This window comes from Camarhynchus parvulus, chromosome 4, assembly GCF_901933205.1.
Source record: "Camarhynchus parvulus chromosome 4, STF_HiC, whole genome shotgun sequence".
Classification (NCBI taxonomy): Eukaryota; Metazoa; Chordata; class Aves; order Passeriformes; family Thraupidae; genus Camarhynchus; species Camarhynchus parvulus.
The window spans coordinates 70,345,260-70,363,301 of record NC_044574.1 but is presented as its reverse complement, the minus strand read 5'-3'; the positions used below and the strand labels follow the sequence as shown (position 1 = coordinate 70,363,301).

At 37.6% G+C, this 18,042-nt stretch overlaps 1 protein-coding gene across 3 annotated transcripts in view; it reads left to right on the top strand.

The window, feature by feature from the left end:
• The window catches only part of GAB1 (GRB2 associated binding protein 1), a 94,912-nt gene that overhangs the window by 41,217 nt on the left and 35,653 nt on the right, over positions 1-18,042 (top strand). For all 3 annotated transcript variants that reach the window (XM_030948122.1, XM_030948120.1, XM_030948121.1), the window contains exon 2: positions 15,106-15,400. In XM_030948122.1, the coding sequence (XP_030803982.1) occupies positions 15,106-15,400 (295 nt within the window). The remainder of the gene's footprint in view (positions 1-15,105; positions 15,401-18,042) is intronic.

Sequence of the window (18,042 nt, the reverse complement as noted above, 5' to 3'; positions counted from 1 at the left end):
AATCTGAGTTGACTTGCCCAATCTGCTGGAATATGTCTTATTTTCTGCGAAAAATTTTTAAATGGGAGTGGAAGAGTGGATGTTCTGGCCACTCGGGCACATCAACTTGTTACCAAAAGTGAGAATTCCTTTGTTTCCGCATCAGTCAGCCTTTGGCCTCTCTGCCTATCGAGCATAACAAGTGCTCTCAAATCATGTAGTAGCTCCAGTGAAGTGGCACCTGCCTGGCTGGGGGCTGGAGCTGACAACAGCAGTAGAAATAAAGTGACATTAGTAGTGTCTTGCCTGCACACTTGGTGACAGTGAAGATACAGACACTCTGCATCAGTGGTTTCCAAAATTCTGGTTTGACATTGTTATTACTGGTCTTAGTTCATCTCTCATGATTCAAGTTGTGAATAAGCAGCTTCAACTCTGTGGCTTTCTGGGAGGAAGAGGCTTCCATCAGAGGCAAAACAACATGCTCAAATTTATATCATCAAATCAGTTGTGTGTCTAACTGGATTCATAATGATAAAAATAATGTTATATATAGGTTTAAGAGATGGAAAATTTTGTACAAGATACTGTACAAAATTAAATCTTGCTTCTGATTTCATGCCTCTTGCTCTTGTCTCGAAGCTCCATTTTAAGGACTAAAAATGGTCATTGTTAGAAGTAGACTACACTTTTTCAGTGTCATGATACAGATGTTGAAAAACAACCAGTGCTGTTGCAAATCATTACTACTTATTACATTATTGTGAGTTATAAGTGGCTCCAGAAAAATGAAAAGGGTTAAGAGTTGAGATAAAGTACCTACTCACTTGGTGTTTTGTTCATTTGAGGTTATCCGCTATTAAAAATATTTTCAAACTTCTACATGTGTACCTTATAATTCTGTTAGATGACAAACAAAATGTAAAAAAACATGTTTTTCTTTTCCACAGTCACATTGTTCCTGAAGTGCTGGCAGTGGTAAGAGCTTCCAGTCGGTGAACAAAGTAGATGCCATTTAAGTGTATAAGACAACAAGTAAAGTAACAAGGGGTCCAATTTTAGAGTTTCTTTCCTACCTGTAAGTTAAAAATTAAAAATTAAACATTTTTATAGCGAATGAAACCAGTTATGAAACTAACAACAACAAAAAAAGTTGGATAGTGCAGTGCTTGCTTTTCATGTCAAAGAGCAAAATGTAAAAATGTGAAGTACTTTGCAGACCAGATAAGGTAAAGTGTAACACTTGAATCTGCTCAAAACCAGAAAAGAAATAATAATCTGATAGGGCTTAAATTCTCAGAGCAGTGTTGGTAATTTGATGGTAGATTTTATTTCTTTAAAGTATTTTTAATGTTTTTCTCTATTCCATGATGTGACCTGATACAAATGAAGAAATTAACAAAATCACTGTACTAAGCAAACAGCAGGCTAATTGTTCACTTTCTATTGAGTGCACAGAGGAGGAGAGAATAGGTTGTGGTGAGATCAGAAATTTTTTATTTCCATGAATCGCATTAGAAGGATGCTGTTATTAAAAAGAACGAGAACAACAACCTCCACAAGGATAAATCCTTCAAAGAAGAAATCCTTCTTAGCAGTAAAAAGTGGAGAGAAATGGTGATACTTAAAATGTCTTGAGTTTGTGGGCATTTCCTAGATTACAGGAATGATCTTATAGAGCCTTTTGCCTCATCTTGTTCTTTATTCAGAGAAATGCCTAGCAGAAGAATGCATTTTTAGTGAATTTAATGTTGAAATGATGCCACTTAAATTATTTATCCTTAGATTATACTGAAGATGTTTGTATTCATCATCTGTCCAGATGCACAAAGCATGACTTCTCTTATGCTTAGGTGAAGCCTTAGATGTGGGATGCTTTTAACTGATCTAAAAGTGAAACACTGGACATTTGGTAAACTAAATGCCCTTTGTCTGATAGGTGGTTAGATGCAAGGAGCTGTTCAGCTGGAGCTGCAGCACAGCTGTGGTATCTGGCTTTGAAAATGAGGGCTAAGAAACAAGTTCCTCCTTTCATAATACGGCTACATAGAGATATTTTTATTTTTCTCTCTTTACTTCCTTTTTGTCATATGATATTTACAGCAAAAGAGTATTGGTCAAAATGACAAGAGCTGTTGAAGAAAGATTTCTCCCAGCAATTGTTGAAGGAAATGCTTCATTTTTTGAAAAAATTACATAAAGCTTCCTATCTTTTCACTTCCTTAAACTTAGCATCCAAATTGAATTCAAGGTGAGTCTGGGAAGAAGCATAATTATACCTGTCACCTTCCAGTTCTGTTGGTTTTGCTTTTCCTCTCTCAAGCATGCTAACTCCCTATTTTTTAATTTTAATTTTATTTTTAATGAAGGTTTCATGAACTGTGGGGGTTGGCCATTAATTTTAGGCCATTTTGTGAATGCTAACTACTTTAAAATAGTCATGGAGTCAACCTTGCTTCCTCTCAGGGTTTATCAGTTGGAAGCATCTTCTTTTTATCCCATGTGTAAGCAAAGACTTCTCTGGATTGACGATTTGATCTGTATAATGGAAAATCTAGGCAGGATATCCTTTCTCTGTTATTCCTTGGTGTAATGGCATCAGGTTGTGTCTTAAAATGGGGGAAGGGAAGAGGAGGATCCTATAAGCAGACAGAGTGGTATCAAGGGACTCTTAAACTGCAGGCTGGCTGAGGACCTCGTATTTACTTTCCTTGCTGGACTATTTGTGCTTCAAGCTACTCCTCTAACATGTCAGTGGTAGCTTGTGCTGCTGTGCCCAGAAGCTTGCTTGTGTTCTGTTTGAATGTTTTGTGTTTGGAAGTTGTTGTTGGATACCGAGGTCCGTGAGGGGCTTCTCTGTGGTTATTTTGAGCTCTAGCAGACCTTAATGAAATGCTTCATTGACAAGGTACATCCAGTCGTGTCCTGCAGAAATGCAGTGCCTGGGCTTACCCTGCCAAGAAAAGAATGTTTCTGTGGTAATTCCATTATTAAAATGCCTCTGAAATGGAGCAGTGACTAATGTGCAATAGAGGTGCAGTGAGTGCTTGATGAAGTGTGTGCATGAGGTAGCAAACATACTCAGAATTATGTTGGAGCATTAATAATGTTGGAAAATTATTATGACCTTGCATTTCAACATGCTTGTAACTATTCCATGTAGTACTCATAGCTTGAGATTTTCCTTGGTGTTTACAAGGCAGAGGACGTTACCAACCTCTCTGATTGTCGGAGAACCTTGGGTTTGGTCTTCCTGTGCTCAGGACCAGGAGTCTGTGTAAAAATGACACTGACTCTTTATCCCACCCACTGCCCCTTCCTTTGTACAGAAAACACAGTGTAGCTCTGGTACAAGAGATGAGTCCCTCTCTGAGTTGGTGCTTCTGTTGTTCTGACTGTGGCCTCTGTGTGTGGTGGTGTAACAGCAGAGGAGGAACCTGGGACATGATTGTGGCTTTGCAAAATAATAATCAGCAGGTACTTGGAGTGCAAAGCAAAAAGCATTAAAACTAATGAAAAGAAATGCTTTAATTGCCTATTTGGACTTTGGAATCTCTAACTCTCCAGTGTTTATGTCAAGCTATTGGAACAGTTTAAAGTACATGGATTTTTTACTGTTAATGAAGATATATATGGGATCATTGCTTGGGCTTTATGTGAGGAGTAAAGATCTTTCCTTCTTCACTGCAAAGTGCATCTCAGCTACTTAGAGTTAGCAAAAGTCCATTAGCAAACTGATCTGTGACTTTCCATCACCATGGATTAACTGCAGTGTTTAAATGGATGCTTGCATTTCTTACAAGAATGTCTTCTAATTCTATGGGACATATACCTATTTCTGATCTAAAAGCTCAGATAAATAAATGTTTTTTAAAGAAAGACAGAATGATCTAAGAAACTTCTACTGCTCTTGCTTACACTGCTGGTAAACTAATTTTGTTGTATATAACAGCCTAATGCCTATGGCTTAAACACAACATTTCAACATATGCAAGCTTTTGTGCCACTGTGCTCTTCATAGTCCCTGGTAAAAGTTGCACAGTTTTTAGCCCAAGTCAGCCTAGGATTTTGAGTAACATTTTAAGTCTATGTAGATAACGTGTTTTAAGTAGCTGTTGAAAAACCAAAGCAAGAGAAGTTTTTCAAATCTTAAGCCCACCCCTCATGTATTAAATCATTTGAAATCTTACAATTGCTGTTATTTTCAGTCCATTGTGTCTGCTTCCTGTTGGTCAAAGGTTATGAGGATAGGGTGGTGTAGAGTGAGGTGGGAAGCTGGCAGGAAGAAGAAAGCTTTGCTTATTTTGGGGTGTACAAAACTACAGAAATGGCCACGACATTGCTTACATTTTCTCAAGAGTTAAAGAGGTAAACTAGTCAAAAACTGTGTTCTTGATGTTGTGTATTTTCTGTTTTGTAACTTTGGTATGGGGAGAATGAATTGGAGTGAGGGGGCTTCCTTAAAGAATGTTATCTTTGTGCTTGAAATTTTTTTTTGTTCAAAAGGAGCTTACGTTTTGATTTACAAGTTAACTTGGTGAATGCTGTTGCTGAAGCAAGAGCCTAAACCTCTCTACCTGATTGCCTCATATCTACTAGCTCTAAAAAAGAAAAACAAGAGAAAGGTGTTGTGCCATGGAGTACAAACAGAAGCTCTGGCGTATTGCTTCAGTACATTGTGGGTGTGTGTTAGGTGTGTTAATACAGCCTTCTAAAAATACAGTTTATCTTAATATTTGTGCTGTTACTGAAGAGCTGTCTGTGGTTCCTTGTCTGTCCACGCGTCTGTGAATTGGTTGTGATGGTTACATTCTACAAAGCTGTTCATCCTAATAATATATGGAGCGAGGGTACTGTTACAGTCCAGGAAGCAGTAGAAAACATTTTATGTGATCTGATGAAAGCTAGAGGAGTGTTTTGTAGGCTAATCCAAATAATTATATTGAAGCATCTTAATATTCAAGTATCCTGGTATGTAGTTGAATTAGCTATTGGTATGTGAGGTTGCTGGTTCTTGAATTTCTTAACCATTTTGTTACTGCCAGTGAGTTATTTGTATCTAAAAGTGTTGTTTGCATTGTTGGAAAAACAATATTTTTGCTACAATAAGAACTCAGGGTTAAGGAGCATAGTGAAAGGAATCTATATATCATAATGTCTTGAAAAAAAAATTGGACTTTATGCTTGTTTACTTTGAAATTAATTTTTCTCTGGAGTTCTTCAGGTCAGTTATGCTCAGAAAAAAACTGCTGGAGGCTAAATGGTAAACATTTTTTGCCGTGTAAAGTGAGAATGTATTTCTCAGACAGAATACTGATTTTTATTTTTTCTTAGCTTTTATTTTTCTTAGCAACTCTCTCTGCCGTCTCTGCATATGTACATTTCAGATCTGGTGATTTGCAATGGGAAAGTTTATAGTTTTAGTGTTAAAATGTAAATCACCATTCCTAATTCTTCCCATTTCTTATAGATGGGAAAAATTACGTGTTCCTTATATACAAACAGGGAATTCCTTGCAATGCCTCACAGTATATAAAAACTACTGTGCCAAAGCTGTGAAGCTTTGGCAGAACAATAGGTTTCCTTTAGCTTTCCCTTCACTGTGTCTGAGGAAAAGGGCTTGAGTGAGTGTCAGTCCTTTCGTTGCTGGAGCAGTGGCTGGCTCATTTGCAAGAGATGCTTTGGTTTGCACATACTTGATTTGCAGAGATGTTAGTGACTGTACATCCTTGCTCTCATGAGGAATGGTTAAGGATGGAGTGTCAACATGGCCTAAGTTTAATTTGTAGGCACTATTTAAAACATAGTCTGAATTTCCATTGGAGACTGTGTGTTAATGGATGGCTAGGAGCTTCTTTAATGCCGCTGATAGGTTAAACCAGATTAGTTACTTGGGAGACAAATTGTAGAAATTATGGGATATCTTTGTACCATCATCCTTAATTCATTGCTAAATCCCTCTTAATTCATCATTCCCTATTGAAGCTGGAGAAACTGATACTTCTGTAGCTCAAATTCCCTATCTTTTGTAACGTGTACAAAGTGCAGGACTTAAGTTTATGAATATTTTGTTGAAGAAATGATGTACAGAATGCTTGCCCTCTTGCCATCTGTAGAAAACTCTTGTATTGTTTGCAGATGAGCATGCTTGAGTGATCCAAACATGGAGCAGTGACACAAGCATGTGTTGTATGGTCAATGCAACTGCAGTGTCCCAGGATCTAAACCCATGTTAGAAATGGCATGTTTTTACAAAATTCTAGTGTCTCATCTTTCTTTTCCTTGTGTATAAGTCTTTCACAGATGATGAAGATAGATATCTACACAGGAGAGTAAGAAGGAAAAAAGATAAAACTCAGCTTGTACAAAATATTACAGGAAGCACTGGGCTTGTGATCTGGACGAATGGGAATTTTTCCCTAACATGTTACAAACACTGCTTCAAAACTCCTGTCCTCCTAGGAAATGAGGAATGGATGGATAAAAACACATGGTGAAATAGTTAATCCCCAGCTGTTAGAAGGCAAGCAGCTGTTGGTATCAGTAGAGTGTAGGCTTGACTTCTCAGCTTTGAATTTTTCACCTCTTTATAAATGCTAATTTTTTTTTCTGACTCTTCATTCATGCAACCTACACCCATGAGCTCAGTTGGAATCCAAGTCAAATGGCATGGCTGGTGTCTTCTCTGCCTTGTCTTGTTAAGGAAGTCCTGTAAGCATCGTGGCAATCCTTGTGATAAGCAATGTGCAGAGACTTCTAAAAACAGGGCAGAGCAAACCCCGAATTATTTGCTTTCTTAAAATAAGAGCTGTGGGGAGAAGAGAATTCTAATTAAAAGCTGATAAAAGGACTGAAGCAACTTTAAAAAAAAACCTCAACAAAAAAACCTTTGTCTGGTGAATACACAAAACCATCATTTCTTAAATAAATCCATGTGATGCAAAGCCAGATTGTAATTTGGTTGGGTGATCACAAGCACAGACAAAGAGGCTGATCTTTAGGAGGAATCTGGAGGAAGGCGATGTCTTGCCCTTGCTTATTTGTTCAGGAAGCCTTCAAAAGAAAGATGAGAGATGCCAGAAAGAAGGAAACGTTATCCAAATCTGGTATCAAGCAAAAAGCAATAGGGGAGACTTGCAAGAGGGAGAGAGTCAAGTAAGAACACAGACGTCACTAAATAGAAAAAGCATCAAAATTGGAAAAGAAGGCCCAAAGTACAATACACCAAGTCAATAAATGGAGAACTTTAAAATAGAAGATGATGTAATCAGAATGAGAGAAGGGAGATTCTCCTGGCAGCATTATTTCAAACAGGATGCATATGGGAAAGACTATAGAGGGGGATGATCAGAGTATGCTCATGATCAGAGAGGAAATACCCAAATTTTAGAAACATTCTGGGAAACAGGGCAGCAAGCAAAAGACCATATAGATGTGTGAGTAAGGGACCTGTAGTAGCTGTATTTCTCCTTGTGCCAAGGCAGGCCCCATGTTGTGAGTATTGTGTCTTCATTGCTGACAAAGGAGCGAGATGGAGTGGTGAAAGGAGATGGCAAAGCTCATATCAGTGGTGGGGGACATTTTCCCAGCAAGTTCCTAGGAGTTATGTCTTGGTTACACAGGATGGGTGGTGGAGGAGAAGTGAAAAGGTGGCTTTGCAAGAGATCAGAACCACTGGAACTATTTATAGGCATTTCAATTGGATTAGAGAATGTAGGAATAGAGAGGGACGATCTGGTCACTGGTCCTGGCTTGGAGACAGTGAAATGGGGGCTCAGGTTCTGGTGCTGCTGCAGGGCTCCTGCTTTATTGCTCTGTACAGCTGTGAATAGGTTCTTCTTTGGTGAAGAGATGATAATCTCTTTTGGTGATAATTCCCAGGTGTAAGTTTGTGCTGGCCATTAGAAAATTTCTGGCATGTTGCAGAAAAGTATTTACTGAAACCAATTGTGATAAAGATCCGTTTAATGTGAATTAGATGATACAGACCTGGCTGCACTATTGCACATTGGGAATAGGGATAAGTATGTAGAGAAAAAAGATGTAAAAGGCAGGAAAAAATTAAGAATTCCTATGCAAAATCAAGAGAAAAATGAAGATATTCAGTTAGTTTCAGATTCACAAAATAAAGCAGCAGTTTGTGCTACACTGTCTGCATTTTATTTTTTACCTTTTTTGGAGCTTTATTAATGCTGGGAGACTAATTCACATGCTGATACATTGGTTATGAAACAGCTTACAGTAAATGTGTGTGGAAGTATTATTCTGCTGTACAGAACAGTGTTTTGTTTATTTAACAAGCCAAAGTTGGAATTGACAGCACAAGACTAGAAAATGGTGACAATAGTTTGAAAACAGGAAATTTTGGCCTTGTGTGTATTCGGAACAGATGATCAGGATGATGGCCAGGAGAGTGGAAACTTCCACTGAGACTGTTTTTTCCTTATTTTGCTCAGTGAGAAAAGATGGTGCTTCCTGGAAAACAAGTCTTAAGTATTTAAAGAAAGTCATAACATATTCAGTGTTTTCCTCATATCCCATTTGTTTGTTTCCCAGCAATCTGTTTACACTTCTTAGTATCTAGTACTACTTAGAGTAGAATATTTGGACTATTATCAAATCTTGGAATTGTAGATTCTGTTGTATAGAATTAAGACACTAAATACGCTTTGGGTTTTTTTTTTTGTTCTGGGTTTAGTTGTTCTGTCTTAGGTTTCTAAAGATAAAGGACATCATTTTTAGGGAAGCGGATAAGAGGACGTCTGTTGCCAGTTGGTGTTATGACAAGGGATTCAGAAATAACTAGTAATTACATATTCTTCAGTTCCTGATGCTCATGATATGGCCTTTCAAAAAGAAATCAGGTTTAAAAACCCCACAAAACCGATGAACCTTAAAGATTTAAAAAGAATTTAAAAAGAATTACAGAAAATGCTTTCCTTAAAACACCCCAAAATAAGAAATCTATATAGAAATCCATATGGAAATCTGCAAGTGTTAATTTCTTAGGGAAAACATTTGAAATTTTGCAGTTTCACCATGTTGGAGTTAGTTCTGCAATCTGGAAGAGCAGCAAGTGGAAAAAGTAAAGTCCTGTACTTGAAGTATTGTTACCTAACGTGACCTCTTTCTGCTGCTTCCCAGCAGTCCTCCCAGGTGTGTGCCTTCGGGATGCAGCTCATCAGTTATAGCTGTCATTGGTCTAGGCTGACCACAAACAGGATTTTAAAAGAAGCATAGTATGAAAGAACACTTTTATTTTTGTTTCATTTGAGCTTCTACTGGGATGCAGAGCACAGGTCTAATCCACAAGTCAGTGAAGCTGTGCCAGAGGTGTGTTTGTCTTCTGCGATGGCTGGACTACTTGCATACTGGAAATGTGGAAGCAAAAAGGAGCAGAAATACTCAGCTGCTGTTTGGAATCCTTTTTCTGGTTGTTTGTCAGAGACATGTACCAATTTCACTGTTATTTAACCTTTGCACTGAGAAGTAAGTAGAAAGAGAGGAATAGATTAAATAGATGGGAGCAAAAAGCAAAAGAAAATTAAATCTTGATCCCAGCAGACAATTGAAAAGTGCTCAATAGTAGCTACAGGACTAAAATATCCATAAGACCATTAGAATATCGCCTCAGGCTGTGTCTTTTGCTATTTCTACATCTCTCTGGTTCATGTTCTGCCTGCTGTCTTCTGTTTACTTCATAAGTTCTTTTGGAGTAAGAAAATGTCTTGCTGTGCATTTATGAAACACCAGGTATTTTTTGAAGCCTTCCTTGTGCCCCTGTCAAGTAATTTCTTTCTGCCAGGTCTTAGTTGATGCCTCTGAGAAAGAAGGATGCCAAATAGTGCCCTTTTAAAGTACTCTGTGAGTACAGAGATGAAAACCTAAGCACAAACATCCACGCACTTGAGAGATGAGAAGGAAGGCCTGAGATTTATAATTTTATTCTTGGGTTTCCTGCTCATACATAGGGAAATATTTATTAGCAGTGTTACTGGGGGGGGTGTAAGGAACCGTCTTTGACTTAGACAGTTCTCAGAAGTTTTGATAGGTTTTTTTGACTGGATACTGCCCAGAAGAAAAATGGCAGCAAATGTGCTGGAAGAGGAAAATCAGTTTTAAGCAGCCTTAGAATGATGGGTAATAACAATAGGAAACTACAGAAGAATAATTGGTCAGTTTATCAGTAAGCAGTCACTTGGCCATGTGAGAGCTAAATCTGTAAAAAATGGACTACAAAAAGCTGTCTTTGATTTAACATCTCTAAGCTTTTATTTTAACATGTCATGTAATCGTTTTGGCCTCTTGAGAAACCGCTTAAGGGGATCTAAATGGAAGGTTAAGTCCTTTGAAAAATCTAAATTATCTGCTCTTTCCTGCCCCTTCTCCTTCCTTTCCCTTTCCGTTTACGTATGCATTCCTATTTCCTACATCTTTGAACTACAGGCAGCAGCTGAATGAAGTACATCTTGAGTGTGTGTGAGGAGAGAGGAGGGGAAAATAATCCATAAATGTAAAGATTAAGGGAAGTATAGCTACAACTTCTTCAACAGGTACACCTCTTGTAAGTGAAATATATTGTAAATTCTGTGCACTGTAAATATAATAAAAAGTAAAATATAAAATATAGTGTAAATTCTGTGTACTGCATACAGTAGTATGGAGTAGTTAAAAAAAAGCCAAAAACCAACTAAATCCTAACACTGCTGCATGCTGCTTTGTATCCATTTCTTAGCTCCTACATTCACATTGGAATCAGCAGTTTGCATATACCTCAGTAAAAAAAATCAACCCTAACCGTTGATATGTCTTGGTTTTACTTTGTAATCTACTCAAAATGCTGTGTAAAAAATACAGAATTCCACTGTTCCCTTGATCATTTGATGCTCTGTGGGTGAGCAGCTTGTCACATTTCAGCCTCTCTCAAAAGCAACTAAACAAACTCGTTTCTATAGTTATGATGGTCTCGTGAAGCGATGGTCTCATGACAGAAGCAGGACAATGTTTGGCCAGCATGGTGATGTCCTGTGTTAGGCTAGCTGATGTGCTGTGCAGTCCAGAAGAGAAAACAAGTTGAGAGGCACACAAGGCCTTTCTTAGACTGAAGGAAAAGCAGCAAACCTTGTTAAACTGTGTTTTGTAATAATTTACAAAGCCTACACAGGCTTTTGGTGAACTTGATAACCATGATTTTTGCCTTACAACACTTACAACAGGAGCCATTTTTCTTCTGAATTAGGTATTTGCTTTGCAAGCAGTGTTTAGTGACTATGTCCTATTGTATTTATAAAATATATTAGTAAACCATATTTATATTAATAAGATATTTTATATATTTGACCAAATCTTTCATTTAAAAAATATTTGGTCAAATTTCTTTCCAGAATTAAATAACTACAAAATACTTAAATCATATTCTGGGTATTTTTTTTTGACTTCTCAAACTTAAAGCAGTTGATTTCTGGCACAGAAAACCAGTGTTTGATGATGTATGGCTGGTAATAACATAAGTTATGTGACAGATAAATAATTAGTACCTTTAATTTTCCTGTGATGTAAATTAGTTGCATCTTTTTGAGTGATTATGAGAAATAGTTTGTAGCATGCACTTCTGTAAAAGAAAACACAAAATTTTCAAACAAATATGCCCGAATGGGTAAAAAAAAAAAGATAAAACTTGCATAAGTATGTATTTGCACACGTGCACTCTCACTTTTGGGGATTGCTCTTTGGAAAGCTGTTGCTGAAAAAGCTCTTTCTTCCACATATAACACAAATAGCACAATATTCTGTACTTCAGTGGGGCAGTGCACAGCTTTCTTTGCAGCGACAAATACTGAAATGTTAAAAATAGATCAAGCTTTAAGAATCCCAGATATTTTCAAATAACAAAGGGTGATTTATGTGAGCTCATTTTGCACTTGGACAAAGTATAGAGGCGCTTTTGTACTATGATTAGCAAGGGCGCTGATGTCAGTTTGCTTGTCTAACTTTAAGCTTTATTCTGCTGCTAAATTGTGCTTTGTACTGTAGTCCAGACAACCTTTGCATCTGCCTTATTAGTGTGTAGTTTATGGAATTGCTTTTGGTTTTGAATATAATCTGTGCTAGTTTCAGAGTGTGACTCACTATAGGACTGAAATAAATGTTCGCATTTGCGCTATGTAAAAACCCTTCAAAAACAGTAGCAGGTGCCAGCAGACTAAAGTCAATATTTTAAATATTTAAGACTTGCTATTTTGTAGCCTGAAGGGCTGAAAGGAAATTCTTTTTAACTCCATGTTTTTTCTCCGTTTTAGAGTCCTATTTACCCATTAATACTCAAAAGAAATTGTCAGGATTGCTAAGAACCTTTCATTCCCTAACACAGTACTAGAAATAAATTTTCAGAAGAGGCACACCTGGTTGATGCAGAGATGATAGAGGTTTTTCTGTCTGGCGTTTTGTTGTTGCACAAACTGTGAGACAAAATGCATCATGCTTCTCAATTGCTCTTGTTCCTCTCCTATCTCTAATCTCTTTCCTCTTGATTTCTGCTTTGAAAATTTCATCTGAGTGACTGAAGGCTGAAGTTAAAGCTTGTTTCTCAAGCAGTTTGTAACAGTTATCTGTGATCTTGCCTGGAGAGAGGCTCATCTACTGAAGTTTTGTGTTATCCCAGCACACTTGTCACTTGATTTGGAAGCAGGAAACAAAACTCTGCTAATGTTTTTGGGGTGATGTTAAATGCTGTTTATCTAGTTGTGCTGCTAGGATATACTCACATTTGAAATCTAAATTGAAGGGGTTTAATCTATTACATCTTCTACATTTTAACTGTTCACCAGTTAAATTTACTGCTACTATGGAAATAGTTGCTTGAGACTTTGACTTGATTCACACCATTCATCATTTAAAAACAGGTGCTGTTATTCACAACTGCAGTAAATACAATTGTTTTGTAAAATATAGACGTTATCTTAAAATCAAAAAGCTTTCAGAGCTTTGCTAGTTGGAGAATGGATCACAAGCCTTGATTATGCTGTCTGTCCTTTTTCCCTTTCTCCTGTTTTCTGTATTATCTTTTCATAATAGCTTCTGAAACTTGATACCCCAAACAGGCATGCACAGTGGGGGTTTTATGAGTCTCTGGGGTGTCGCCCTGTTCTTCTAAGTTCTTCTAAGCCTTCTGATGTTTACATTTTTATAATGGAGTTTCTCACGCACTTTTATGTAAATAATGATTGTTTTTGCATTCCTTTCTGGAGGAGGAGAAATTTGATAAACTGTTGGTTCGACCAGTGTCATTGGAGAAGTGGCAATTTCATCCTCCAATCCAGAGTCATTTTTAAAATTCCAAATATATCAAAATCAAGAAATAAACTTCTTCTTTTTACCTTGGAAGTTTCAGCATGCGTGTCATTCATTTCGTGTCCTATTGCAGCACTGGGGCAAAACCGACAGCACTTGTTCAGAGTGGGGAGACAGCAGTGCAGTACTTGCTCCTTGTCCATTATGTCCCCCTTCCACTAGTTTGTTTGAAGGTAGCACCTACAAAAATGAAATGAATGCACTCTTGTGCCTCAACAAAATTGGCTCTGAATCTTTCCCTAGTACACAGCAAGAAACTCTTGTTTTCAGAGCTGCTGTCCCAGTGTTTAAAGGACATCACACATCTTGACCCCTTCTGGGACCATCCTTGCTGATTCCGTTCCTTTCCTTGGTTAGCACACAGCCAGGGATGGCCAAAAGGAAGATTCCCTCACCCTCATGTGTCTTATTTATGCATTTTTTCTGCTGTTTTTTTTTGTTTGTTTGTTTGTTTGTTTGTTTTTTAATCTTTCAAAGGACTTGCTGACAACCTTGTTTGAATATCCTAAGGAAGTTTAAAGTAGGGTGACTTGGGGCATGATGTGAGTCTGTGGGGTAGTACACAGTGTCTTGGCTACTGCGCTGCTTTATCTTGGTCTCCAACTTTGCTGAAAAGTATAAGAAAAAGTGGATGACACAGGAGTGGCTCCCCACTGTGTCTGGGCTCTGCTTTCAAATTTCTCAGTATGAAAGACGTGCAGCTCTCCTAGTGAGCAATGGCAGTGTGTCTGTTTTCTTCTGCTGTTCCCATTATCCTGGCACTGGGGTATAAAAAGAAGCTGCTATCATAGTATTGCTGGTAGAGCTGAGGAACAAAAGTGCAGCCAAGTGGGGCAATAAAGATGCTTTTGGGAGCAGCAGGACAACTGTATGCTGAGCTTGGTTGTGTGGTTTCAGTTAAGAACTTTGATGAGGATTATGGCAGGTGATGGAGGCCCATGGGATAAAAGGCAGCTAAGGATTCATTAGAGAATACGACATTTTGCATTTGCTTCTCTCTTAGACCAGCTTCTTTCTGCAGCATCAGGAGGGCTCGTATAATAGGCATAGTGTCAGACTATCAAATTAATTTGTTCTGTATCTTTCCAAAAGACTGCATTTATCTGGTAAAACTACAACATTTGGTCATTCTCTCCATCCCCGTCTCTCTAACAGTTTCAAAAAATAATAATGTTGCTCTTTCTCTGTAAGAAGTACTACTGTAGAAATATTATGAGGTTCTAAATGCAGAGTTCCCCTGGAGTCAAGGTGCATGTACAGTGAGTATTGTCTGTTCCTTAAATGCAGGTCATATTGTTGATTATCAGTGAAAAATTCAGATAAAATGCATCAGCCTGAAACAACATAATTGGAAACAAAACACCATGGAACCCTTAAAGATGTATTTTATTTTGTCTTTCTCATGCCTGTGACTGCCTCCTTCAGAAGCCCTTTTTGTGTGTTTTTTTGCCCCTCTCCTGATCCCCACCCCACTTTTTTCTTTAGTGTATTCATGCTTTCTCGTTTTGTAAACAGTGATTTAATTTATATATCCACTTGTTACAAACAAAGTCAAGATACAAAATTTAAAATACAAATTCACTAATCCTTAAGTCCCCTACTGTAACAATACCTAAATAGTGTTAAATGTGCGTATTTGATGTGTAATCTCTTAGTATAATAATTGAACTACTTATTAGTACTTGGTTCAATCCAGGTTGGAATCCCACATAAAAGTCTTAAAGTGTGATTTCTTCCTTCTAATTTTTCTTCCTTTTCTCTCTCCCCAATTTTCAGGCATGGAAGAGAAGGTGGTTTGTGCTTCGGAGCGGCCGCTTAACGGGGGATCCAGATGTATTGGAATACTACAAAAATGACCATGCCAAGAAGCCTATACGTATTATTGACCTTAATTTGTGTCAGCAAGTGGATGCTGGATTAACGTTCAACAAAAAGGAGTTTGAAAACAGCTATATTTTTGATATCAACACTATAGATCGAGTTTTCTATTTGGTAGCAGACAGCGAGGAGGAGATGAATAAGTGGGTTCGATGTATCTGTGATATCTGTGGGTTCAACCCTACAGATGAGGGTAAGTTCTGTTGCTTTTTCTGAGAAAGTGCAGTGCCTATGTGTGAAGAACATTCCAAAGATCAGATGACTGTCTTTAGCTGGCGTATGTTTTAAAACTTGTGTGTATTGGCATCGAAACTTCCTTGTTATCCTCAAAAAAAGTGAGCAGAACAGAGGGAGATACTCAGAATTTGTTAAAAATTAAGTGTGCTGTAGAACTTGGATGATGCTCTTCTGTGTGATGTTAGTTCTTGCAAGTACAGGATAAATCTCAAGTAAAATCATGTGTGGCAGTAGATTTTCATAATCATCAAAGGAGTCCCATTTGGTATAAAAACATATGATTATACAAGCAGGAATGAGTGCAAAATGTCAGGTTTCTAATATTATCATTTCCCTGTCTGCTTTGAAACTTGGGGGAAAAGAAATCCATCCCCATCAGCTAAAACAAACAAAAAACCTGTAGTTTTGCACTATCCAACTCAAATCCTACCAAAATAGATACTGTATGAAGGCTGCTTGTAGGAAACACGATGGTGTGTTTAATTCCTTGCAAATACCTTATGGCCATTGCTTGTCCTGAATCCATTCTTTTTTATTTACTTATTATTCCTGCATTCCTTTTGGAGATTAATGGGTTACAGGACTTGTTGTAGATCTGTGCACAAGTTCCAAGAAAACATTAAATAGGAGTGGTAAGAGGGTTATACATAAGGCTTAAGATGGTTATACATAAGGCATGACTGAAGGGGCTAGAATTAAATCCCTGCTTTTTGTAGGATTGTGGTAGGATTGTGGATTGAGGGAGGTGAAGGAGAAAAAGGGGCTTGCATCACTTTGCTTCAGCCAGATCTTTAAAAGTGACTGGAAAATTCCATTGCGCGGAACAGAGAGGTGGGGTCCCTTCAAAACCATCAGACCTTTCCTCTGAGAGCTGGTGTATTGTTAGCCCTTAGCTTTCTGTCATTGAACTGAAGATGAAACCTGCTATGGATGTGGAGAGATGTAACTATGCCCTCATAAACTGAGTTTTTGCTTCAGTCAATTGTATTGATAACTTCTCCCCATTGTACTCTCATTGCATGTTTAATTTTTGGCACTTTTTCTTTGGCTGAATGTTTTGTTTTGAAAAGACAGGTGTCTACTACACTGAATTATTCCAACACCTTTACTTCACACAACTGAGGGTTGACAGCACTGTCTGTTTCATTGGTTTAGTGATGCCTTGCAATGCATTGAGCAAGAATTCAAAAAAAGGAAAATGGGAAAATCAGCTGCTGAGTGTTTATTGCCAAGTTCTTATTTTACCAAGATGAATCTTCCTGCCAGTGGAAGAGCAGGTCGTAAATGTACTTCAAAAATCTGTGTTCACCTGCAGCTTATTTTGGGAAGTTAAAGAACAGGTGAAGTTCAGATAGTAAAAACACATTATTATTTTAGTCTGGAGCTAAACAAAAGGAGTGTGTAGCATAACAGGTCTTTCTATTACCTGTGGAAGCAGAAGATAGTTTTCTTTGAAGCTGGAAAAATGTCACTTGCCAGACTGATTAAGGGTTGTGTTGTGAGTGTCCTGTCATTGGCATCCATTGCTCAGTCAAGAACTAGGAACACCACTGCCCTGTTGTTCCTTCTGGGGTTCATTTGGAAATCCAGGAACATTGCCTTCTTGGATTTTTAAAGAAAAAATTTGCAAGACAACAGTAGCTAGTGCTATTAGAAAACAATTAGGGACTTGATGTTTTGGTGTTGGGACGAATGAGGGAGAAAGAGTTGCTCATAACTTTACAGAGACCATAAAAATAATGCTCAGAGTAGCTGCTGCTTTCATACATAGCAAAGACTCAGTGATTCCTGTAATGTAAACTTTGGTCTTTGTTTTATTTCATTAGAAATTATTTTGAGTATTTGTTTTTTACCTAGTGCTTTGTTTTGACCTTCCAACTAGAAACTGATTTATGCATGTGAAATCTCTACATTGTGAAGATCTGCAATGTTACATCATTTGTATTTGGACAGAATAGATAATTTATGCTCTTCAATCATATTTACAAGCATTGAGTGTTCACATTTCTGGTTGCATCATAGTCTAGTGTAATCTCTAATGATTGCATTACAATTACAATATATGCAATATTTGGCTTTTTATAGGGACTTTCTTTTAAGAACAGTTTCATAGTGATTTAGGTATTTTAAAATTAAACAAGACGGAAACAGGAAGGAATTTTATTTTAAATAAGGTAAATAATTCTTTTACTTTTAAAAATAAAATTCTGGGTAGTTTTAAGTTTTCTTCAGCTAATGCTTCTTGTTTTCAAATGGAAGTTTTAAAGCATTTCTTTCTGTAGCATCTTTCTGTTTAAAACACATGTGCAAAGTTGGGAGGGCGCCTGAGCACTGCATTTGGTTTTCCACAAGAGTTTCATACTGCACTTTTAGCATTCATATTTTCTCTGTAAGATCATGATATAATAGATCAACTAGAGGTTAAAATGTAACTATAAGCCAAAAATGTGTCACCAGTGTTTTGCTTTGAACTGTATTGAGAGACAGTCTGGGATGGAGAGACTGAATGGACCTGATGTACCGGTAATGGCTGTTTTGGTGTCTTCTGCTGTGGAGACGTCCTCTGAAATACTTTCAGCAGGATGAGGATAAATGTTT